The sequence below is a fragment of the Alosa pseudoharengus genome, unplaced genomic scaffold, assembly GCF_046254945.1.
Source record: "Alosa pseudoharengus isolate Yale_2024_CS ecotype anadromous, Long Island Sound unplaced genomic scaffold, YU_APseudo_1.1 YU_APseudo_1.1_scf_23, whole genome shotgun sequence".
In the NCBI taxonomy this organism is placed as follows: Eukaryota; Metazoa; Chordata; class Actinopteri; order Clupeiformes; family Clupeidae; genus Alosa; species Alosa pseudoharengus.
In genome coordinates, this window is record NW_027468685.1 from 30286275 (window position 1) to 30312657 (window position 26383).

Below are 26383 nucleotides of genomic sequence, written 5' to 3' on the forward strand. Positions count from 1 at the left end.
TGCGTTTAGAAGCGCCTCCCTAGCTCTGTTGACAAGACCTGTCTGCTTGCATGAGTGTTCCAGTAGCATCGCCGGTTCGAATCCGGCCGTGTCCGCCGCTGTCACCCGCTACTTTTACGCTACGCTGTCCGGTGGTCATCGCGATCGCAAGTCCGTGCGTGCGCGCGTGCGCGCGTGCGTGCGATCTCTTACGAAGCCAAGTCCCTGTTTGTAACTGTTTGCTTTCTGTTCCGTGTGCTGTTTACTGAGTGCATTCCTATTAATAATCATTGACATCGATTGCAACAGCCAGGGAAATAAAAACAGCTGTCCGGTGTCCGGTGCTCATCGCGACCGCGAGGCCGTGCGGGCGTGCGTGCGTACGTGCGGGCTGGCACGCACGATCTCTTAGAAAGCCAAGTGCCTGGCTGTTTGCAAATGTTTGCTTTCTGCTTTGTTTGCTCTTTACTGAGGGCATTCATACTAATCTATTGATGTCAATTGCAACAGCCAGAGAAATAAAAAATCCATTTTACGAAATATGACCAAGGCTACACGCAATAGCCAGCGTCACGGGACTCTAATGATGCACATAACACCGAGCGCTGCGTTTAGAAGCGCCTCCCTAGCTCTGTTGACAAGACCTGTCTGCTTGCATGAGTGTTCCAGTAGCATCGCCGGTTCGAATCCGGCCGTGTCCGCCGCTGTCACCCGCTACTTTTACGCTACGCTGTCCGGTGGTCATCGCGATCGCAAGTCCGTGCGTGCGCGCGTGCGCGCGTGCGTGCGATCTCTTACGAAGCCAAGTCCCTGTTTGTAACTGTTTGCTTTCTGTTCCGTGTGCTGTTTACTGAGTGCATTCCTATTAATAATCATTGACATCGATTGCAACAGCCAGGGAAATAAAAACAGCTGTCCGGTGTCCGGTGCTCATCGCGACCGCGAGGCCGTGCGGGCGTGCGTGCGTACGTGCGGGCTGGCACGCACGATCTCTTAGAAAGCCAAGTGCCTGGCTGTTTGCAAATGTTTGCTTTCTGCTTTGTTTGCTCTTTACTGAGGGCATTCATACTAATCTATTGATGTCAATTGCAACAGCCAGAGAAATAAAAAATCCATTTTACGAAATATGACCAAGGCTACACGCAATAGCCAGCGTCACGGGACTCTAATGATGCACATAACACCGAGCGCTGCGTTTAGAAGCGCCTCCCTAGCTCTGTTGACAAGACCTGTCTGCTTGCATGAGTGTTCCAGTAGCATCGCCGGTTCGAATCCGGCCGTGTCCGCCGCTGTCACCCGCTACTTTTACGCTACGCTGTCCGGTGGTCATCGCGATCGCAAGTCCGTGCGTGCGCGCGTGCGCGCGTGCGTGCGATCTCTTACGAAGCCAAGTCCCTGTTTGTAACTGTTTGCTTTCTGTTCCGTGTGCTGTTTACTGAGTGCATTCCTATTAATAATCATTGACATCGATTGCAACAGCCAGGGAAATAAAAACAGCTGTCCGGTGTCCGGTGCTCATCGCGACCGCGAGGCCGTGCGGGCGTGCGTGCGTACGTGCGGGCTGGCACGCACGATCTCTTAGAAAGCCAAGTGCCTGGCTGTTTGCAAATGTTTGCTTTCTGCTTTGTTTGCTCTTTACTGAGGGCATTCATACTAATCTATTGATGTCAATTGCAACAGCCAGAGAAATAAAAAATCCATTTTACGAAATATGACCAAGGCTACACGCAATAGCCAGCGTCACGGGACTCTAATGATGCACATAACACCGAGCGCTGCGTTTAGAAGCGCCTCCCTAGCTCTGTTGACAAGACCTGTCTGCTTGCATGAGTGTTCCAGTAGCATCGCCGGTTCGAATCCGGCCGTGTCCGCCGCTGTCACCCGCTACTTTTACGCTACGCTGTCCGGTGGTCATCGCGATCGCAAGTCCGTGCGTGCGCGCGTGCGCGCGTGCGTGCGATCTCTTACGAAGCCAAGTCCCTGTTTGTAACTGTTTGCTTTCTGTTCCGTGTGCTGTTTACTGAGTGCATTCCTATTAATAATCATTGACATCGATTGCAACAGCCAGGGAAATAAAAACAGCTGTCCGGTGTCCGGTGCTCATCGCGACCGCGAGGCCGTGCGGGCGTGCGTGCGTACGTGCGGGCTGGCACGCACGATCTCTTAGAAAGCCAAGTGCCTGGCTGTTTGCAAATGTTTGCTTTCTGCTTTGTTTGCTCTTTACTGAGGGCATTCATACTAATCTATTGATGTCAATTGCAACAGCCAGAGAAATAAAAAATCCATTTTACGAAATATGACCAAGGCTACACGCAATAGCCAGCGTCACGGGACTCTAATGATGCACATAACACCGAGCGCTGCGTTTAGAAGCGCCTCCCTAGCTCTGTTGACAAGACCTGTCTGCTTGCATGAGTGTTCCAGTAGCATCGCCGGTTCGAATCCGGCCGTGTCCGCCGCTGTCACCCGCTACTTTTACGCTACGCTGTCCGGTGGTCATCGCGATCGCAAGTCCGTGCGTGCGCGCGTGCGCGCGTGCGTGCGATCTCTTACGAAGCCAAGTCCCTGTTTGTAACTGTTTGCTTTCTGTTCCGTGTGCTGTTTACTGAGTGCATTCCTATTAATAATCATTGACATCGATTGCAACAGCCAGGGAAATAAAAACAGCTGTCCGGTGTCCGGTGCTCATCGCGACCGCGAGGCCGTGCGGGCGTGCGTGCGTACGTGCGGGCTGGCACGCACGATCTCTTAGAAAGCCAAGTGCCTGGCTGTTTGCAAATGTTTGCTTTCTGCTTTGTTTGCTCTTTACTGAGGGCATTCATACTAATCTATTGATGTCAATTGCAACAGCCAGAGAAATAAAAAATCCATTTTACGAAATATGACCAAGGCTACACGCAATAGCCAGCGTCACGGGACTCTAATGATGCACATAACACCGAGCGCTGCGTTTAGAAGCGCCTCCCTAGCTCTGTTGACAAGACCTGTCTGCTTGCATGAGTGTTCCAGTAGCATCGCCGGTTCGAATCCGGCCGTGTCCGCCGCTGTCACCCGCTACTTTTACGCTACGCTGTCCGGTGGTCATCGCGATCGCAAGTCCGTGCGTGCGCGCGTGCGCGCGTGCGTGCGATCTCTTACGAAGCCAAGTCCCTGTTTGTAACTGTTTGCTTTCTGTTCCGTGTGCTGTTTACTGAGTGCATTCCTATTAATAATCATTGACATCGATTGCAACAGCCAGGGAAATAAAAACAGCTGTCCGGTGTCCGGTGCTCATCGCGACCGCGAGGCCGTGCGGGCGTGCGTGCGTACGTGCGGGCTGGCACGCACGATCTCTTAGAAAGCCAAGTGCCTGGCTGTTTGCAAATGTTTGCTTTCTGCTTTGTTTGCTCTTTACTGAGGGCATTCATACTAATCTATTGATGTCAATTGCAACAGCCAGAGAAATAAAAAATCCATTTTACGAAATATGACCAAGGCTACACGCAATAGCCAGCGTCACGGGACTCTAATGATGCACATAACACCGAGCGCTGCGTTTAGAAGCGCCTCCCTAGCTCTGTTGACAAGACCTGTCTGCTTTAGAGGGTGACACGGGAAGCAATTTTCACTCCCGTCCCATCCCGAGCCCGCACAAATACTCCCGTCATATCCCGATCACGTGACAGCCCCCCCAAAAAAATTCTGTCCCGCAAAATCCCGAGAGAAAGACTCCCGAATCCCGTCCCGCTCCCTATGTTGATGTCTAAAGTTATCCTACTGTTAGGCTACAGTAGCGTGCGGTGATCATACATTTTGGTAGGGCAGAAAGCCTTGTCTAACTTTTCTTTAATAGCCGATCATTTTGGGCTACATTAAAATTACATATTTTACAGTACTTTGCTGTAGGCTATGCTTAAATAATTTCTTAGTTAGATCTCATCCCATCAGTTAAGTTTGCACCAAAGATTCTAGAACAGAGCTCTGTTCTAGAATCTTTGGTTTGCACCGTTCTCATCACGTTAAACCAGCGAAGCATAGCAACGTTGTTGCTATGAGTAAACAAAACTATTTTTTGCGTTCCGCCAGGTTATGCGATAGATAGGCTAAATATATTGAGGAATGCGATCGTCGAGGTGCCATGCCCCAACATTGCATGACACATTAAACTCAACGAGAATCGCTTTTCCCGGACAGCTCGTGCAATTGAATAGAGCCGTCCTTTGCTGACACTTTCGCCTGTAAGTGTTTCTTTGCATCCATTTTGCCTCAGGGCCTATCTGAAGCTGATTGATTGTGAACAGGGCAGCTGCTTGTATTGCTCTGATAGGCTACCAATCAACAACAAACGTATTGTGGGTTGTAATTGGTTATCTTTTCTAAAACGAAATGTCTCACGTCTTTGGGCGCACTCACTGCATTGCAGCGTCATTTTTTTAAGTTAATAGCCTAATTTTTGGCTTCCCGCCAGCTCCCGTTTATTATTTCCTGTCCCGTCCCAATCACGTTACCAACAGTGAAATTTACTCCCGTACTGCGGGAAACCCACGGGAATACCGTGACCCGCGGGAGTCCCGAAAAATTGTCACCCTCTAGTCTGCTTGCATGAGTGTTCCAGTAGCATCGCCGGTTCGAATCCGGCCGTGTCCGCCGCTGTCACCCGCTACTTTTACGCTACGCTGTCCGGTGGTCATCGCGATCGCAAGTCCGTGCGTGCGCGCGTGCGCGCGTGCGCGCGTGCGTGCGATCTCTTACGAAGCCAAGTCCCTGTTTGTAACTGTTTGCTTTCTGTTCCGTGTGCTGTTTACTGAGTGCATTCCTATTAATAATCATTGACATCGATTGCAACAGCCAGGGAAATAAAAACAGCTGTCCGGTGTCCGGTGCTCATCGCGACCGCGAGGCCGTGCGGGCGTGCGTGCGTACGTGCGGGCTGGCACGCACGATCTCTTAGAAAGCCAAGTGCCTGGCTGTTTGCAAATGTTTGCTTTCTGCTTTGTTTGCTCTTTACTGAGGGCATTCATACTAATCTATTGATGTCAATTGCAACAGCCAGAGAAATAAAAAATCCATTTTACGAAATATGACCAAGGCTACACGCAATAGCCAGCGTCACGGGACTCTAATGATGCACATAACACCGAGCGCTGCGTTTAGAAGCGCCTCCCTAGCTCTGTTGACAAGACCTGTCTGCTTGCATGAGTGTTCCAGTAGCATCGCCGGTTCGAATCCGGCCGTGTCCGCCGCTGTCACCCGCTACTTTTACGCTACGCTGTCCGGTGGTCATCGCGATCGCAAGTCCGTGCGTGCGCGCGTGCGCGCGTGCGTGCGATCTCTTACGAAGCCAAGTCCCTGTTTGTAACTGTTTGCTTTCTGTTCCGTGTGCTGTTTACTGAGTGCATTCCTATTAATAATCATTGACATCGATTGCAACAGCCAGGGAAATAAAAACAGCTGTCCGGTGTCCGGTGCTCATCGCGACCGCGAGGCCGTGCGGGCGTGCGTGCGTACGTGCGGGCTGGCACGCACGATCTCTTAGAAAGCCAAGTGCCTGGCTGTTTGCAAATGTTTGCTTTCTGCTTTGTTTGCTCTTTACTGAGGGCATTCATACTAATCTATTGATGTCAATTGCAACAGCCAGAGAAATAAAAAATCCATTTTACGAAATATGACCAAGGCTACACGCAATAGCCAGCGTCACGGGACTCTAATGATGCACATAACACCGAGCGCTGCGTTTAGAAGCGCCTCCCTAGCTCTGTTGACAAGACCTGTCTGCTTGCATGAGTGTTCCAGTAGCATCGCCGGTTCGAATCCGGCCGTGTCCGCCGCTGTCACCCGCTACTTTTACGCTACGCTGTCCGGTGGTCATCGCGATCGCAAGTCCGTGCGTGCGCGCGTGCGCGCGTGCGTGCGATCTCTTACGAAGCCAAGTCCCTGTTTGTAACTGTTTGCTTTCTGTTCCGTGTGCTGTTTACTGAGTGCATTCCTATTAATAATCATTGACATCGATTGCAACAGCCAGGGAAATAAAAACAGCTGTCCGGTGTCCGGTGCTCATCGCGACCGCGAGGCCGTGCGGGCGTGCGTGCGTACGTGCGGGCTGGCACGCACGATCTCTTATAAAGCCAAGTGCCTGGCTGTTTGCAAATGTTTGCTTTCTGCTTTGTTTGCTCTTTACTGAGGGCATTCATACTAATCAATTGATGTCAATTGCAACAGCCAGAGAAATAAAAAATCCATTTTACGAAATATGACCTAGGCTACGCAATAGCCAGCGTCACGAGACTCTAATGATGTACATAACACCGAGCACTCCGCTCTGTTGAGAAGGCTGCAAAGAAGATATAGTTGGCTCAGTATTGATCAAATGCTCGTTTCATTATTTTTATTATTACCTAGCAGTGGTAAAAGTAGTCAATTGTTGTTTGTGTCAGATCTAACAGTGCTATGAGACAACCCCATATTCTTGCCACGCATGCAGAAGTCCGAGCAGTAACGTTATTCAAGGATCTTTGGTTTGCTCACTATCAATCTTTTGACATGATTAGCCAGCCTGCGGTTGCACTAGGACGCAGCCCAACTTTTCAAGGTAGGCTATCTGCTTTTTATCACTTTGTTGGTTTATTCAGAGACAACAACAAGCAGCCGAGCGATTGATAACTTTACTCTAAGGTTATATGCTATTATTTTCCAGCAATATACTAGCTTATAGTAGCCTAGAAATCTAGACGCACCCTAGGCAGCAAATTACATTTGCTGCCAGGGCTAGTCTAGCAACTCTCCATTGGCTTGTGAGCTCAAAAAATTAAACTTCTATCAGGCCAATCAAATCGTGTATAGAGTCGTTAGGCAGGCTTAACATAATGATTAATGGCAGAGTTGCAACGGTTTGGCTTAAATTCCCTGCTACAAATAAGATGGATGTTGCTGTTGGCGAACAGTGTGACACGAGTTAAGCTTTTATTAAGTTGGCAGAAGTTTGAACTAGCCAACTAACTTCGCGGTGGAAAACGCATGGGACTCATAGCGCTGTCCTATTGCGTGCAGAGGGAATTTGAAAGACAACCGATTATCCCGCCCCTTGAACTGAGCACTGCGAACGGTGAGTGCCCAGACCCTACATTTTAATGTGGGTCTGGCTCATCAGGCTAAGCTTATAGCTTACAGTGGGCAAAACAGCGATCACAATAACTATTTTGGAAAAGCAGTGATAACACTAACAGGATAACTGATGATAAAAAACGAGTGTAATTGTGAGTTAGCCTATTTTCAAAAAGGAATAAATGGCTGGTGTTTATTTTGTGTTATTTCAGATTGACCATGGAGATGACTGAGGCATGAAGACAGCCTGAATTTCGATGGGAACAGTGGAATTAACACCTAGACTACTTAAACTTTGTCTGGGATTGCACTTCTACAGCCAGGTTGTTGATAAAAAATAATAAGACACTTATGTGTAAAGTCCCCCCCCCCCCCCCCCCCCCTATTTTGTTTGTAGCCTAGCTTATGTTTATATTAGTTGAGTTTATTATATTAGTTGAGCTGTTGGGAAAACAAACTTTAGCCTGGGTGAACCTATAACGAACCTGTTAGCAAATGTGTAGCAAACAGATTTTTCAGGATAATTATGACCGCCGCTAGCGAAGCTAGCGAAGCGGTCATATAGGGATTGTCAAAGTTTTTTTTTCTTTTTTTTTTTTTTTTTCGTCATCTACTTCCTGAAATTTTGGTCAACGATACCCGGGGCACCGAAACACCGGGGCACATGAAATTTGGTGGGTATGTAGCCCCACTAGACTTTTACGGAAAAATTTCGTTTGGTCCTCGGGGGCCACTCCCCCTCCGCGCTGGGCCCCCCGAAACCCAAAAAATGCAGTTTTTCCTAAATAACTACCTGAACCGTGGCACCGAGGATGAAGAATTTTTTTTATGGTATGTTGGTCTCAAGGGCCCACATCAACCTAGCCCATAATCACTCATTTGTGATTTGCACCCCCCCGGTAAAAAATGAAAATGCAATATCATTCTGCTTTAATCGCCCCTCTCTTCAGTAAAGACGTTCAGAACTGCACCAAATTGTATGTGTATGATTAACCTGACATTCTCTGGGGGTATGCCAAGTTTCGTAGAATTTCATCCATGGGGGGGGGTCTAAAAAATTAAGTTATGTGTACATTTAGTGACTGTACACTCATTGGCCTGTAGATGGTGGTGCACACATATACACATGCACACACACACACAGGCACCCACATACTATCGGTATTAGAACGGCCGATACATAATTACAAATTCAGTAGGATTAAAAGTAAGCCAAAATAAATATTCATCATCATCATCATGGCTGCATTTCCAGTATTGGCGATAAGTAGTCGTTTGTCCACTAGATGGCGCATCGTTGCAGTGAGACGTAATTTTGTTGGAAGTCTAAAGTGGGTTGGAAAGACACTACGCTTCCTACAAGGACAAGACTGTAGGCTACAGTAGTTTACCGCAGAGAACGTCTAAGGGTAGGATGATTTCTGCATGACATGTAATTCCCATTTCCTCTTGAAGCCGAAATAAATCTGAGAATGTTTATCGGACATGCTTGTTTTTTACTGCAGGCTACGTTAATCCTATCAATAGCAGAACGTAGGTAAAATAATGTTACCGTTAGCATGGTTGAGTGATGGAGGCCAATTTGATTATTGATGTATTTGTAGAAAACCATAAATGCGTTTATAGGCTACCAAGCAAATCGATAACAGCACTAATTGTATCTTTCGACTGTCATCTCATTTATGACCATAACCTAGGCTACTAACAGGAGCTAAGTGAGTTAGCCACAACACGTTCGCTACGTGATGGTTTTTTAATGGAAAATATATAGGCTACCTGAAAGATAACCTGTCTATGATGCATCCTAAACACCGGGCTGGGACAGTTCTGCTCAAGGTCTCAAAAAGCATCTGAGTCAACGTTCATTCCCAGACACCCATATAGGCTACTTCAATCCTCTATTTTCAAAGGTGATTCAAGTAAGGAAGAGCATGGCTCAAAGTAAAGTAACTGAAACTACATAAATTCGTCAAAGTGAATAATTTGTGTCAACTCGCCGCAATGTAGATTTATTAACGCACCCGTGATGATCTACATCTCCATTTAAACCAGATGTTTTAGAGCGCACGTTGAGATGTATTCAGGGCAGGGCTGTACCTACACATATTTGTTGCACGTGCTACAAAAATCATTCTTTGCTATGGATGATTTAGTACCAACGTTACACCGGTCAGATACAGTTTTGCAGTGGTGGAATGTAACGAAGTACAAATACTTCGTTACTGTACTTAAGTACATTTTCCACGTATTTGTACTTTACTTAAGTAGAATTTATAGTGCATACTTTTGACTTTTACTTCGTTACATTTTACAGCAATTATCTGTACTTTTACTCCGCTACATTTCTACAACACCATTGTTCCTTTTTACGATACATTTTATGATCAGATTTTTTTTTCTCTCTGACAAACACGTTTGTTTTACCAGGGGGCGGGGTTGCTATTCTGGAGCGCTACGTGCCCAGCTTATAAATCTTTGAAACATAAGCTTCTAGTCTAGACCAGGCAAAGCGTGAGCTTGTAGCCATCTGCATTCGGAAGGCTATATTCACCGGACCCATGGCTACACTGGACATGCAACTGTGTTCTGTGCCTTTCTCTGTCTGTTATCTGCAGCGTTAGGGCCTCCTCTCCGATGAGATTGCTATCCGCGGATCAGCGAAGTTAGGAAATATTTCTTAATTGTGTGTGATCAAATAAAAAGGCATAGCCTACAATTGGGGAGTAGAAATGTGAGCGCTCATTCAATGTCTATGTGCGTCTGCGCAAGTGAAACTGAACCTAATCATAAAGACACTTTTCTCAGCAACTTCTCTGTTCAATCAGCATTACGATCCACCCGACGTTTCCCTGGTCTACCCCGTTAAACTTCAGACTCTCGTGTTTTGCTGAATGATATACTCAGCAGATCACCCTAGTAGATAACCAGAATTACAGTCTCTAGAATTGTAGGTCAGAATGTAAACTGGGCCACAGATGGTAAGCACAATTGCATTAGCTTAAAACTACTGTATCTAGTTGAGTATAACCTAAAAGTAAAACTAGCGTAATTAAAATGCCACAGCCCATACTAATTTGTCTTTTAGAATATAGATACTAAGAGAATAAATCATTATGCAAATACTTTTACTTTTAATACTTAAAGTACATTTAAAAGCAGGTACTTTTTACTTTTACTTAAGTAGGGTTGTCATTGTGGTACTTTTACTTTTACTAAAGTAAATATTTCTCTGTGTATTTGTACTTTTACTTAAGTACTGAGATTCAGTACTTCCTCCACCACTGCAGTTTTGCCTATGGCTATTCCGTGAGACTGAGGCGCTTTTTGTTTGCTCGAAGTGTGTTTAGGGTGTGAGAGGGGAGTCTATGTGCTTTGATTCCAGCTTGGTAGTTGTAGTCTATGCGATTAAAAAACACGTGTGTGTGAAGTATCCAAACAATGATAAAGCTTTCATTATGGCTGCTTTAGCCACAGACCTTGAGCTACTGTACAGTGGGTTGGGTTCCATTTGTGCCAAGTGGGCCAAGTGTCCACTTCGTTCGCCCTTTCCGTGATTCACACAGCTACGTGAAATGTATTACTACTGATATGCAAATCTATTAACTTTTTTGGTTCCAAAGGATATTTTATTTGGGTCGCCAGCATAGCCTAGTGACAATTTGTGTTGTGTAATAGGCCTAGCATAGGGCCTACCTTATATAGCTTATAGTTTGTTAACAGTCACGGTTTTGTCATAACTCCCTCTATGCATTTTTGCATTTAGAATAGCTCTAAAACCGGGGGGCGAACACGTCGCAGGGGGGGGGGGGGGGGGGGCGCCAGTGCGTGGATATCTCAATCGCAAAATTAAACAATATTTCTATTGGGCGCCTACCATGGACTAGGCTGGGTGAAAATCAAAAGATTGCGTCAAAAGATTGAGCTTATGGACCTCATAGTTGCAAAATGCAAGGGAACATGAATCAGCATATTATTTGCACAAACAATAACGGACAGTAGCTATTCAACTTTGCCCGTTAAAATGTGTATGAGCAGTCTCGCAACGCATTTCATGAAGGCCCTTTTGGACATGTCAGTTATTTGCACCACTGGGTAAAACGGCATTTTGTTTTAGACTACTGGTATTTAATTTGTGCATTGACAATAAAGCTGAATATCATTTGAACTAGATGACTAAACTTATGCATATGTAGAAGAAGAAACATTCACAAAAATCCATGACATGACCTCTCTTCTTGATAACTGCATGGAACTGACAGGGATTGTTTTGTTTAATAATAAATAAATAAATACATTATGCTGCTACCTTCTGCTTTTCCCAAATACAATGTAGCCTACAGGTGTACCTTTCATCAGTCCAGTTGCAATGGATGGACTGTGATGAACTGCCCTACTTGTGATTGTTTAGAGATTTTAAAGGTTTTATTACAATGCTACAGATTTTTTGGCCCAGAAACAAATCTATTCACCTTTGCAGCGCCAGTAGGCTACTTTGTGTGCGGAATGTGTGCAAACACACATTCCAAACAAGCATACACAAAAGTTTCAAGAGTGGGGGATGGAGTAGAAGATGGAGACAAATTCATTAATATGATTTATTTTCGCGGAATGGATGTGCAGGACTGAGCGGCGGTCATATTTTGTACCGCTATGCGGTACATCTAGTTAATTACCAATCACATTTCATATAAAGCCGGCTGATATCTGGTAAACGGGTCCGTACCACACACAATACGCGGACCCGTATTGCATATGATAAGCAGATCTGGAACACGGCAGTAACACAGAGTATCATACGGAACTGGGCCAGTCTTAGCCCTTATTGGCACCAGATCCGTCAAACGGATCCAGACCAATTTTGGACCGATGTGCGTTTGGACGCCAGATCAGGTCCATTATGCAGATCCATGCCGGACGTTGTGGTAGGTGTGGCCCAGTTCCGTCCCAGTGTATTTTTGCTATCTGGGATATTACAAGGGATCAAATTGTCCCTGGAGCAACTTGGGGTTAAGGGCCTTGCTCAAGGGCATAACAGTGGAAGCTAGGAATTGAACTGACAACTTTCAGGCTACTGCACGTTAGCCCAGCTCCTTAACCACTACACTACCACCGCCCACTAGAAAAAGACTAGAGTGCCAGGTGGTAATATGGGTACGGTGTCAGGACCACCATGCCTACAATATGCCGCAGCCTCTTCTACGAGTCTCCTAGCACTAGCATAGACAGAAGTCAGGTACTCTTGATGTTGCACCACCCAATCAGTCAGTGGACCGTCCCTGTGGTCACCTCCAATATTTCCAAGTAGGTGGTCGACTGGTAACTGTGGCTTTTGACCGAACATCAGCTTGTATGGAGAGTGCTGTGTGGACTGGTACATGGTGATATTATAGGTAACCTATTATAGCACCTCTGGCATATCAAATCTGTGGTCCTGTCCACCCCCAGATGGCCATGGTTGTTGTGTAGGCTAGTGAGCACTTTGACTCGCAACACCTTGTGCAGTAAAAGTTGCAGCACTGGATCCCTGGAGGAGCCTGGATCGCTCGTTACAAGGTCCCATCCACTTCCTGTATCTGGGACCACTGCTTTATCAGCTGCTGGACTTCCCTTGGTTCACTCCACTTGTCTTAACGGGTTGGTGGTCGGCCCTGTCGCCAAAACCACAGGTATCTGGGAATACAGGCATCAGTCCCTTGCAGGACTTTCAGGTCTCTTTTGGTTCGACCAGAGATGGTGTCCACCATACAAGATTCTGTCATCCAAGAGTCTTGGATAGGTGCACCCGAGGCTTACATGTTGGCTATGGCAATCGGCAGGGGGACGTCCAGGCCGCGTGACACAGATAGCAAAGTGTTAGTGGGGCTTGTGGGAAGCCTAGAAAGGGCATCAGCATTGCAATTAGCTGTCCCAGGACGATATTTGATGTTGTAATCAAAGAGGGCAAGCTGAGAAACCCAGTACTGTTCCAGAGCGCCCAGTTTCGCTGACTGCAGGTATTGGAGGGGATTGTTGTCAGTGTACACGGTGAACTTGTTGCCCAGGAGATACTTTTTCCGTGATTGCCCACTTGACTGCAAGGAGTTTGAGTTTCATGGCACTATAATTTGACATGTTCCTCTCACTTGGCCGCAAGCCCCGGCTAGCTATTGGTCGCCGTAACCCATCCTTCTCCTGTCACAGAACTGCCCCCAATCCTGCATGGCTTGCATCCGTCTCTAAGATAAAGGGACGGCTGAAATCGGCATAACCTAGGACTGGCGCTTAAACAAGCCGTTCTTTTAAGACTCTGAATCCAGAAAGAGTTCTGAAGGCAAACCTGAACCTGACTACATTCAATGTTAACTATCCAATATTCAGATGTTTCTTTTTTTTTTGCAATTGAAGTGTATGCAAATTAGTGCAAAATGAATAAGATATTGTTACATTACATCCATAAACATATATTTTCAGAAAACGTGTAATCCAAAAAAAATATTGTCTCTGCATAAATAACCAACTAGTAAAGTTTCATAAGAATATCAAGGAGTTAAATTGTTTACCCTATTCACCCGTTCGGAGGCCAGTTTTAGGCTGCAAATGCTAATTAAAAATCATCTAAGTAAATATGATATTCAGAATCAGCACCCAAAAATTAGGCAAAATACCCTCTTTACCAGTGTTTTCTCACATTTGACCCCCAAGTGATAGTAGTCTTAATTATGCATTATAAAAATGATGATGTCATCTAAGTGTGAAAATGGATCGTGAACATTTGAAGACAAAAAAATATTGTTCCTTAGACTCTATACTAGCAAAATATGCACAAGACACCGTACTAGTGGCTGCCGTGGTCTGCCGTTATATTATGCTACACTGGTCAGTGCGATCCCGAGTGCAGGCGGGCACGCAAACTCTTAAGAAGCCAAGTGCATGACTGTTTGTAACTGTTTGCTTTCTGTTTGTTGTGCTTTTTACAATTTTACGAAAAGGAGAACCTTGACCTACACGCAATAGCCAGCGTCATGAGACTCGAATAATGTATTCTACTTATAGTATAAGTATAGTATATATAGGCCTACTCTTTTGATCCCGTGAGGGAAATTGGTCTCTGCATTTATCCCAATCCGTGAATCAGTGAAACACACCCAGCACACAGTGAACACACAGTGAGGTGAAGCACACACTAATCCCTGCGCAGTGAGCTGCCTGTAACAATTGCGGCGCTCGGGGACCAGTGAGGGGTTGCTCAAGGGCACTTCAGCCGTGTCGACTGGTCGGGGTTCGAACCGGCAAGCAATATTGGAATGTGAAGGAAGACAGGCCATAACTATTTCGGATATGTCCATGCAGGCCAGACATCTAGGAATGTGCTAACATGCTCACCCCCGCCCCCCGCATACAGATGAACAGATGTTTTCAACCCATTGGGTGGAGTTACGCCATTTACGTACAAAATGTCATTTCCACGCTCTCGTCGTAAATGACTGGTGCGATGTCCAATAGCGTGCACGAATTGAGAAACTCTGGCCAATTAGATGAAGACCTGAAGTTTTCTGTGTTCCACGACGTGTTGTATTAGTTCCGCAAATCTCAAGTAGACTAACAAGCAGGGCCCACCTTAAAGAAGCACAAAACTTCTAATGCAATCCTCGATCTGAAACCTTCAAGTGTGAACGCTTTCGTCGTTTTACTTTTGGTAAGACATAACCGTCCTTGTTTAGTTATTTCATACCGAACGTTTGCTTTAGCTTTAGAACGTGAGAAATTGCACTTTTTGTCGTGGATAGTCAGAGCTGCTGTTAAGCTATCGTTGGGATACTTCCTGCTTTTTCGCATTCAGGCCTGGTCCGAACGTTTGTCTTGTTCTTATTTTGTGTTATCGTTTATTTCCTTGGTTTGTTCTGCCTATAATGTAAGTTACCCCACAATCATACTGTTGTAGGCTTCCCATTCTTAAATTAAAAAAGCATGTTCATTGCTTTGACTAGCCTACTTTGTCTCTGTTAGTGAGTTATCAGGCGAAATAATGTCAGTCATATAACTCATTCAGCAGTGCGGTTTTGTTGGCCTAATAGCCTACACTAACGTTATGTTTTGACTGAAACGATGAATAGCCTACCTATATCGTTAATTTCAAATCATGTAATTTGAACGATGTAAAGGAACTTCCCGAAGAAAGTCAGCTCCTTCTGCCGACTGAAAGGTGTACTGCAGGGCCAACTGTGTTGCCCATGTATCTGTTCGAAAAATACATAGTTAATAGGCCTACTGGTTCATTTTCGTTTGTGGGTTTTGATGTGTGATAATTCGGATACAAATGCAATGCAAATACTAAAGTATTAGCCTAGTATTAGGCAAGCATTGTTTGTTAACATGACATGTATTGGAACCTATCCTGTAGGCTATTGTATGTATTTTTTTGGTTTGTTAAATATAGGCTATGTTATATGTTTCTTGAGTTAGATTCTTCAAAATGGCCTACATTTACCTTCATGGCTGATTGTGCACTATTGGCATTGTCATCATGATGACCAATTTCATGAAAGAGTCACTTGGAATGCTTCTCATGAGTGAAACATGAGAAGAAAACATGAGTGAAAGAAAAGCAGGCAACAAGTGCTCATTATGTATAGGAAATCCTTCAGGACAAGGAAAAGTTTTGCTTTGAATTAGCCTGGTAAACCAAACTCTTTCACAAAGTGAATATAGGCTGTATTTTAAAACTCTAGTACTTTAAACGGTATATATTTCAGTCACAGAATAAAGTCCTTTACATTTCATGGCTTGTCACTGATAGTGGGTTTATATATTGTGTTTTCTGTCTTCCAGGGTGACCATTCCCACTCACCAACATGCCACTGGTGACACGGAACATTGAGCCCAGGCACCTATGCCGCCAGTCATTGCCCAACACCATCAAAAGTGAACTTGAGTGTGTGACTAACATCACTCTTGCCAACATCATTCGTCAGCTGGGCTCTCTGAGTGAGTGGGTCTGTGTACACAAATCCGTGTTAGTGGCTGAAGTTCTGTCTTTGTGTTATCCAACCAAGCTAGGCCCTTAAGAAAGAGAACTGTAGGAATTGTATAGTATTTTGGGACAAAGTAATAGGAAAACTATAGATATCATAGGAATGTTTTGGTATTTTGGGACACACTATAAAAGTACTATAGGACTGTACTATAGGAACACTATAGAATTATATTATAGAGGTATTACAGAAAAGCATATAAGTATTTTACACTATTTTAGTATTGCTATGGTTCTATTTTGTAAGGGGGTGGCACACCAATAATAGGCGGCAATATAATTATTTTGAATTCGTTCTTGTATATTACTTTGGGAACCTCAACTTTTAAAGCTGTTAAATGCCTGTTAAATCATTTATTTCAGACTCCAGTCTAGTGTAGCAGTTTTTTCAGAGAATTCAAATTCACATGTATAGAGTGGAAGGAAAGTTGAAATTCTTAAGTGTATATGATGGGAAGTGCGTAAAGGAAAGTAGGACATACAGTTTTGCTGATAAGTTTACATGCCCCAGCAGAATTTGTGAGATATTGGTCAGTTTTTAGAAAATATGACTGATCATGAAGAAAACCTTTCTTTTATTTAGGGATAGTGGTCAGGTGATGCCATTTATTATCACATAATTTTGTGTACCCTTTTTAAATAATAATAACTGAAATCACCTGATCAAAAGTTTGCATAGCCCTGAATGTTTGGCGTGAGAGTACATAAAAGTTAACACACCAGGTTTAATAGGCTATTAAGGGTGAATTTCCACACCTTTGACATGTTTGATTGTAATTAGTGCCTGTGTATAAATAGTCAATGAGTTTCATAGCTCTTGTGAGACCTCTGCACATTTCACCCAGGGCTGCCAATGCCAAAAAACAGTATGCTTATAATATACCAACCAGGACCCAAACAGCACCATGTAAATAAAAACAGAATGCTATGATTTGCAGAACATGTAAACCCTATATGTAATTGAGAATAGTACAAAGACAACATATCAATTGTTGAAACAAAGAAATGTCATTGATGCCATTGAATCTATCAGCACAGCTCAAAAAAGCCGGGACAGGAGCATGTTTACCACTGTGTTACTTCACTTCTTCTTTCAACTGCAGTCTGTAAATATTCAGAAACTGAGACCATTTGCTGGAGTTTTGATAATGAAATGTCCCACTCTTGCCCAATATAGGATTTTAGCTGCTCAACAGTATGGAGTCTTTTTAATCATGTGTTTCTTACTACAAGCCTTTGCAAACATTATGGAATCACCACTCTTAGAGGATGTTCATCAGCTGTTTATTTGTTAGAAAGAAGATAAATCACAGATGTGCCTCAAAGTAAATATCTTTCTGTAACAGTTGAACATTCTGGCTTTGTGGAACATTGTAGTAATTGATGGGAATTTATTGTTTAGATCATGTAGATCAGGGGTGGGCAACTAATTTCCCCAAGGGGCCACATGACAAACTGGGACTGTTAAGGAGGGCCGGACCCAAAATACCAAACTCAAGTCTGAACTCAATTCTGTTCAATTCTATTCTGTTCTTGTATAACATTAAGTAAATCGTTTTTGATTACTACTCGTAAGAACAAATGAAAATGTGAGGGAGACAAAGGAAAAACGGCAATATTTAATATATGTATTTAATCCTCATTCTCGAAAATGATTTTTTGACATTGACAGGTTTTTTTTTTTCAGTTTTCAAAGACTGATATAAAAAAGTAGTACAATATCTATATAATTAGATAGGCCATGAAAATGTGAAGGAGTCAGTACCATCGGCCTGTGCCACCATTTCATCAACACTCAGCAATATTTCATCATTAAATCATTACCATCATTAAATTAACTCTATGCAGAATTAGATTATGAAAATGTGGAGCAGACAATAGTAGGCTGTCATTAGTTAATCAACATGCACAAAGAAAAATATTTTGAAAATGTACGCTATGTTTTTGCTTTAACTTTATTCACAAAACTCGGTCAACTCGCCCTGTGTGTTGAGCCGGCTGCTTCAAGCAACCTGTGGGTAGTAGCATCATACTAGTTCGCTATAATAAGCTTTGCCAATACACTCAGACATATTTTGATTACAATGACGGAGTTATCCGATTGTAAACTTTCTATCTGTCATTAACGCTTTGAAATGAACACTTCGTATCGCCAACTAAACGAGCAGCAGTAGGAGTTCGACATTCTAACAACCGTTGCGGTGGTGAGCGACGCAGACACAGGAGACACAAAACTTGAAACTTGAAACAAAACTGAAAGGTTTACGCCGACGTAAAGGTAACTGAATTGTGTCGACGCAGAAGCATTCTATTCACCAGCACATCAGTGAGGGTGTTTATGTCGTATGCATCCATCCATGCACAAATGTATAGACGTACAAATAGCAGTCGCAATCAAAATAAAAGCAACGATATTGATTTGCGTGCATTATCTCTATGCTAGGCTCTTGACTACTGTTTTTTCACGGACCTTACGCGGGCCGGTCAGGGAAAGCCCACGGGCCGGATGTGGCCCGCGGGCCGTATGTTGCCCATGTGTGATGTAGATGAAAAAAATATGGAATCACTCGATCCTGAGGAAAACATTATGCAATCATAAACCTAAAACATAATTAATTAGTACTTTGTTGCACCTTTTCTAGCTTGTATGACCGCTTGTATTCTCTGAAGCATAGACTTCACTAATGTTGAACAGTATTTTTCATCAATCAAGTTTCAACTTTGTCAAACAGCAGTTGACAAATCAGCTGTAGAGGATGGTGCCTTCTCTTCAGTTGGACCATGCATTTTCAATGGGATTGAGATCCAGACTGTTTGCTGCCCGTGTCATTGACTTAATGTGTCTTTCCTGAAGAAAGGTTTTAACGTTTTTTGTTCTATGGGAAGAGACATTATCATCCTGGAAAATGACTTCATCACCAAAATTCCTATTGATTGATGGAATGGCAAAAGTGCCCAAAATGTCAATGTGCACTTGTGCATTTACTGTAGAGGTAATGAATGCCATCTCCCCTGGTCCATTTCCTGACATGCAACCCCGTATCATCAGTGACTGTGGAGAGTTTCTTGTTTATTGAAAATTGATGGTGGAAACTGAATAAAATGGTGCATGACAAGACTCCATCCTGCAAAGCTGATCTGTCAACTGCTTACAACAAAAATGGAATCTGCTCGATCAAGAATAGCTACTGTCTATACCTCAGAAAAAGTAAGCTGTCATAAAAGCCAGAGAAGGTGCAAAAAAAGTACTATTTATAATATTTTAAGTTTGTGATTCCATAATTTTTTCCTTAAGATTGAGTGATTGCATGTTTTTCCTCTACAGAATCATGAAAAATAAATTGTCAGAATGAAGGCCAGCTAAATGAACATCTTCCAAAAGTGGTATTTCCATGTTTTTGCCAGGGGTTGTATGATACACCCAATGTGACAGGTCTGGACTGTAGTCAGGTTATTTTCAAGTGAAAGTTTAAAGTTTAATGATATTTAGCGCAAATATTTAACTTTTGATGAGAACTTTGGGAATTGTAAATAAGGTATACGATTGTATTTTTTGTAGTCGTTTGACATACATTTTTGTGTGTATCTTTTTGACTGGACATAGGAATAACTTTTTGTGTGTGTATATATGTGTGTTGTAGGTAAATATGCTGAGGATGTGTTTGGAGAGTTGTTTGTCCAAGCCAGCACATTTGCAGAGCGAGTGAGTACACTTGGGGAGAGAGTGGACCGTCTGCAGGTTAAAGTCACACAGCTGGATCCCAAAGAGGAGGAGGGTAAGGGGAGAAGTCAAGTCAATTTATATATATATATAGATATATAAACATATATATAATTTATAATTATATACAAAATATCTAAGTTTATTTATATAGCGCATTTTATACATAGAGGTCATTCAATGTGCTTACATAAACACAAACAGAGAAAACAGAAGGCATACCTTTGTTTTGGCTGCAAGACAGAAATGTAGCCCAACTTTAAACCAACTGTCCTGTCACCTGTTTTCATCTCTCTACTCCTCCTCCGTTAGCGCTGCTCTTTGTCACCATTTGTCATGCTCATCCCCTGTCTCCTCCAGTCTCCCTGCAGGCCATTACCACGCGCAAGGCCTTCCGCTCCAGCCTGACCCAGGATCAGCAGCTCTTCATCCGCCGCTCCTTGCCCGTACCTGTGCAGGATACCTATTTGGTCTGCGATGAGCCGCCACCTCTCAACAACCTCAGCGTCTACAGGTAAACAGTCACATGTGCATGTCCACATAATCCACACAGGTAAACAACCACTGTCAAACGTGACTTCTGGACTTAGTCGTATAATCCATATAACACACACCTGGCTCTCCCTCTAAAACCCTGTGATAAAAACATCTTTCATCATCTCTTATTCTCTCCTGAATCATCAGCATCACTGTCTTGAGCTCCGCCTTTACAAGGCAGCAGAGATTTCATATGTAGTTTGACACACTAGTTAACACACAATTTTTCTCCCCCACATTGATTTCAAATTGGGTGGATCATATGTAGGCTGGCTTTGTAATACTAGCCCTAAATTCTAGGTATATAGACAAAATGTCATGTCTCGTCACATGCTGTGTGAAATTGTGGACTATCAGTGTCTCCAAAATGCAAGGAAGCCAGTCAACAAGCCCATATTGTCAGTCACAGGTGAAGTACTCAAATTGCTCCGACCCATATTTCAACTGTGTTTACACTGCACAATCACTGTACTCAGTCTGCTGTCATGCAGATGCATTTTGTGCAAATCAGTTTCTTTTTGTTAATCTTAATGTCTAACACAATGATAAATGCAAACATTAAGGCAGACCATCAAGGCCTGCAAGGTGAACATAGTTTACCAGTCTTTCTATTTCCATGGTTGCCTCCAGGTGGATATCTTGATGGATAAGTTTTTCTCAACGTCTCTCTCCTTTCTGACTCTCCTCATTTCCCTTTTTTCATTTCCTGTTCTCAGGGATGATGGCAAAGAGGCTCTGAAGTTCTACACCGATCCCTCCTACTTCTTTGACCTCTGGAAAGAAAAGATGCTGCAGGACACCAAAGACATCATGAAGGAGAAACGCAAGCATAGGGTGAGATGACCATACATGCAGTTGAGCACAGACCATGTAGGATGTCAAGAGGAGGCTTTCATTCTGTTTTGTCTGGATTTGTGTTTGTATGTGAGAGCAGAAGGAGAAGAAGGATAATCCCAACCGCAGGAATCAAAACCCACGGAAGATTAAGACCCGCAAGGATGAGTGGGAACGCCTCAAAATGGGGCAGGAGTTTGTCACGCCCAAAAGTGGTGATTCGAGGTTTGTGGTTGTTACTTGTGTGTGTCACAATGTCAAAGCTTTCATACAGCCTCAATGGTATCAGTGGGAGGGTGGGACCATCATGAGGGATCTACATTATGGTTGGAGTGACCTAAGGTTTCCATGTTCTTATGCTATTATCAACATTTGTTGAAAAACAGCTATGGACTTATGAACTATTATTGATTCCCATATTTATTCTAGTTTTTATGAGCGCAACAATGATACTTTTTAAATGATTGCAGTGCAATGAAAATGTTGTGACTGTCTCAAGTCCAATAGGAAATAGCTTGTCACAGCTAACTTTAGAATAGTATATGTCCACAATGTCACAAGGTGTGTTGTGTGTGTGTGTGTGTGTGTGTCCACAGAAACTCCTCTGAGGGTCTGAATGGCAGTGCTGGCTCTGATGATGGATTCAGTGGGGAGATGGACTCCACTGGGTATGACCCGGGCTCCCCCTTTCCTCCGCCAGCTCCTGATGATTTGCCTCCTCCACCACCCGACATGTGAGTCCCTTGCCATTGACCAGAAAGGGAAAATGCTTTAGCCCTGTGGTGCCGTAGGACGCACAGTGCGTCAACATTTACACACCCATTCATCTCTGTTTTTCATCTCTGAGTTGCTCACAGAATACTCATCGTACGGATAACGAATGCATATCACATGAAACCATATGACTTCAGCTTTCCAATCGATACTAGCTTGTTGCTGTGAAAGAGTTGCACGAGCAAAATTAACTTGAAATCACATGAAATATTTATATTTACTGCATATATCTCTGCGGCCATCTCCACACCCATTCTTTACAAACTCTTCACTCAAAACATAACAAACTGTACAGTATATCAAAATAAACAGCCGCTGAATTTTACCTTACCGAATTCAAAGGTATAAAGCATTCTTCTGTACTACTGTGGGGAGTGAAAATTATGGAACGTTATCAGACCTGCCAACCTATACGCATTTTGCCTAGCAACCAAGCATTTTCACATCAAAGTATGCCGCTACGATTTTTTACTTAAAACTACGCAAAGCGAGCAGACATCCAACTTCTCCGGAAAGCTCCTTCAGCATATGAATTAGAATCTCCCGCAAATCTATTTCATGCGAGGATGAGATACAGAGAGAAAGTGACAAGTGAGAATGACAGGCAAAGCATAGTGGCCTCTCTTTATGTTATTTTTTCTTCATCCAACGGTGGGTTAAATGAAAGACTTGATGAGGTGAGTTTGCGTCCCCCCAGCTGCCGTTTTGCGAAACTAAAAATATTCCACTAAGTGCGATTGTAAATTTACTTAGGCCTTATAGTTTGATGTTGTCTTGGAAAGTTATTACTTGTTTACCACTTGTTTCAGCTGATGGTTAAAGTTTTCATGACTAAAAGGCATTAATTAAATGGAGCACGGACCTTTCCAAGGCAAAACAACGAGTCTGAAAGTGGACCTTGGCTAAATATTTTGAGCTGCTCATTGATAAGTGTTCAATTAGTTTTTTCTTTGGAGCAGATCCTTCTTCTTGATTATTAGCGTGAAAACAAGCGAGAACAAATAATGGGCTTCCAGACTGAAATCACACACCTATCACTGTAGTTAGGATAATGTAGGCCTAATCATAGCAGCCTCACAGATGGCAGAAAGACACCGCGATCTGAAAGAAACTGAGTGAATGTGCAAGTGAAATTCTTTTAAAGCAATCAGTAATTTGCATTAGTCAGCAGGTAATGATTGAACATTTAAAAACAAAGCATGCAGGCTATTGTGAGTAAAGGGATAGACTGCACACTGACGACAGCAGATGTTATATATGTTGGCATAACATGGGTGATAGATGTATTTCTTTACTAAATAAATCTTTAATAATAATGGCTTGAAAAGAGGTAATAATACCAGACTTGATTGAATAGAGGCCACATATAAGAAAATGGACAACATATCCACATCTGTCCCTATCAACAAAAGTGTTTTTCATAGGTCAGGATTATGCTCTAAAACAGATTGTCAACATTATAGAGCTACTGTAAAATATTCAGTTTGCATTAAATGAAATTAATTAAAGATGGGTCACTATCCAAAATGTGTCTTGCGAGTATGGCTATGTCTGTTTTTGGCTGCCTGCATGAAGGCCGATGTGAGCAATTTTTTTTCTTGGCTCGAGGTTCTTCAAGGTTGGCAGGTCTGCATTATGTGATTGGGTCAAAATCCCAAAATCTATGTTGTAATTTTGCAGTCACTGTTAGTTAATTTCATTCTAATAGCCTAATTCTCCAAATGTGCACCATTTTGTCAAAATAATTCAGTCATGTGACACTAAAACAGGTCGACGTTCGTTATCTTTCCAAAATGACTGTACTGATAATGGTTTTGTATCACATGTGAAGTGTATGCTGACATTTGGGTCAGTTGATGATAGAATTGACCATACATTGTTCCCACTCAGGTACTCTGATCCTGGAGGTCAGCCTCAGAAGCGCAGCAGCCTTTTAAGTCCAGCCCACCCACCTCCAGCTCCTCCAATGGCGTCCTCTCCTACTTTGCAATCTAACATAGCCCCACCCCCAGCCCCACCTCCTCCTCCACCGAGTGGCATGGTCCCACCCCCTCCACCACCTGGCTGGGATTCCACCCCAACTTCTACTCCCAATGGCACCTCTCCTCCTGCTCCCCCACCTCCCCCCACACCTGCAGGGATTGCACCACCACCGCCTCCTCCAGCTGCTGGAGGCCCACCACCTCCTCCTCCCCCTCCTCCCCCACCTGGTCCTCCCCCTCCCCCCTCTGCTGGACCTCCTCCCCCTGCTCCGACCTCCTCTGGAGCCCCCAGCGCAGCTCCACCAAAAGCTCAGCCTGCTCCTGCTGGTGGTGATGCAACACGCAGTGATCTCCTGTCGGCTATACGTCAAGGTAACACATGGATGTTTATTAAATGCGCATGGCTCGTTTTGGATGCTTCAGTTTCGCATTGTATCAATTCTTGTCCTCAATTTGCCAGATACACTGTAACGACATGCTATCTTGAGAACTTTGGAAAATTAATTTCATGAATACTGTGCACTTGTTTTCTTTCTCTCTGTGTTAACGTGTGCTTGCACGTGTGCTCATGTTTTAGGCTTCAACCTCCGTAAGGTGGAGGAGCAGCGAGAACAAGAGAAGAGGGACACTGTGGGCAATGATGTGGCTGCCATCTTGTCCCGCCGTATTGCTGTAGAGTGTAGTGACTCTGAGGATGACTCCTCTGAGTTTGACGATGATGATTGGTCTGACTGAGACTGACCATCTATCTGTGTGTGTGCATGTGTGTGCATGTGTGTGTGTGTGTGTGTGTGTGTGTGTGTGTGTGTGTGTGCGTGTGTGTGTGTGTGCGCACATGATCTCACTCACACTACCTGTTTTATCATTAGAGTTCACCTTCAAGAGCAACCAGCAGCATTGTATTGACAGGATGCTTCTGTGTGTATGTGTGTTTGTGCTGACTTGCTTGTATGTTAGCTCCCATTAAAAACCGGGCCAGTGATGCCTTCCTGCACCATTTAAACCAAATAGGTGAATCTAATAGAACCTCCCCATCCTTACACAGAGGCAGCATAGTCCAAATAGGTGAATCTAATAGAACCTCCCCATCCCTACACAGAGGCAACATAGTCCAAGTCATCCAAATAATAAAGCAGGCTAAATGGTCAAATATTTGGAAAGGAAAGATCCACAGCAAGAAAACTGATGGAACCCTGGTTCTCATCTTGAGTATTGTTGTTATGCATGTATTGATACTACCATCCATAGGGTGATGGGATTTCTTTATATCCCTGCAACCTAGATGCATCTTGTATAACTATGGCGAGATATCTGTTCAGGCATCAGCTGATAGACAGTACAAAACGTCAGGTGACAACACATTGTTCCCCTAATATACTGTATATTTTTCAGCGACTGCCTAAGGTCTCTTAATTTACATTAATTATAGATGCAACTCCCTTATACTGACAGTATTGCAGTATCAGCTGTCTGATTATTTTCCTTCTCACGGAGTGCCACTTATCACTTTTCCATAAAACAGGTTGTTATAGCTCTCTTTCACATATCTGCAATAGGCAGTCTAATTGATTTTATAGTGTTTTGACATATGGGGGATAAGACTTAAGTGTAAGACACTTGCATACAGCCATTTCTGTTGGTTTTAGACCAGATTTCTACAGACTGACTGTTGAGCAGATAATGCCTATTTACAGACAAGTATTCTATTTTAAACTGTGTGGGAGTCATGGAATAGTTGTATGTGTGTGAAAGAGATGGTGTGTGTGTATGTCTGTGTTTGAGTAAGTTGAGCATGTTTGGTTGTTTGGGGATATAGCTCTTACTGACTTTATGAAGTTTATGACTTCATAATTGTTGCTTTGATGCACACACACACTCACACACAGAGAGACACACTTTCTCAGACACACAGATCCTGTGTGAATCACTTTATTGACATATTTTCTAGAAAGAATCAAAAGATTTAAAAGAAAACTTTTTTTATCTATTCTTTGTACAAAATGCTTTAGCCTTTGTCATGTGTGTAGCTCTGGCCTGCATTATTCCCCTTGTCCCCAGTGTTGCAGCATGGGATTGTGTTTACAAATGTTTCACTGGCTCTGTTTGTGACAGAGTCGCCAAGTGGGGACCAATCCAAAGATACATTCGAAAGTGCCTTGTAATGTACTGAGTGCCTTAACTTTCAAAGCCAAAGCTTAATGTCAGCCCCTTTGTTCTGCCAAGTCTGTAATCAGACAACCAGTAAAAATATATATTTCACATCTAACATTTGCATATTTGTTGAGACTTTCTACATGATCAGTTGAAGAAAATAAACCAAATTAATGTTTTCCCTTTTGCCTGTGTGCTTCATTATCTCTGGCTTCTTTGAACTTTTAAACATTATGTGCATGGCATATTGCTTGAAATAATTGAAAGGTGCCATGTGTAATGTCCGCCAAAAATCAATTCATACTCCACATTCTA

General features: G+C 43.4%; 1 protein-coding gene across 1 annotated transcript; it reads left to right on the forward strand.

Moving 5' to 3' along the window:
• Window positions 1-14621: 14621 nt before the first annotated feature.
• Window positions 14622-26247, forward strand: wasf2 (WASP family member 2). The gene is made up of 9 exons (XM_076302297.1): window positions 14622-14734; window positions 15868-16023; window positions 19711-19845; window positions 20151-20304; window positions 21044-21161; window positions 21262-21386; window positions 21758-21895; window positions 23826-24289; window positions 24495-26247. Exons 2-9 carry the CDS (start codon window positions 15891-15893, stop codon window positions 24650-24652), a joined length of 1425 nt encoding a protein of 474 aa, XP_076158412.1. The 5' UTR covers window positions 14622-14734; window positions 15868-15890; the 3' UTR covers window positions 24653-26247.
• The last annotated feature ends 136 nt before the right edge of the window (window positions 26248-26383 follow it).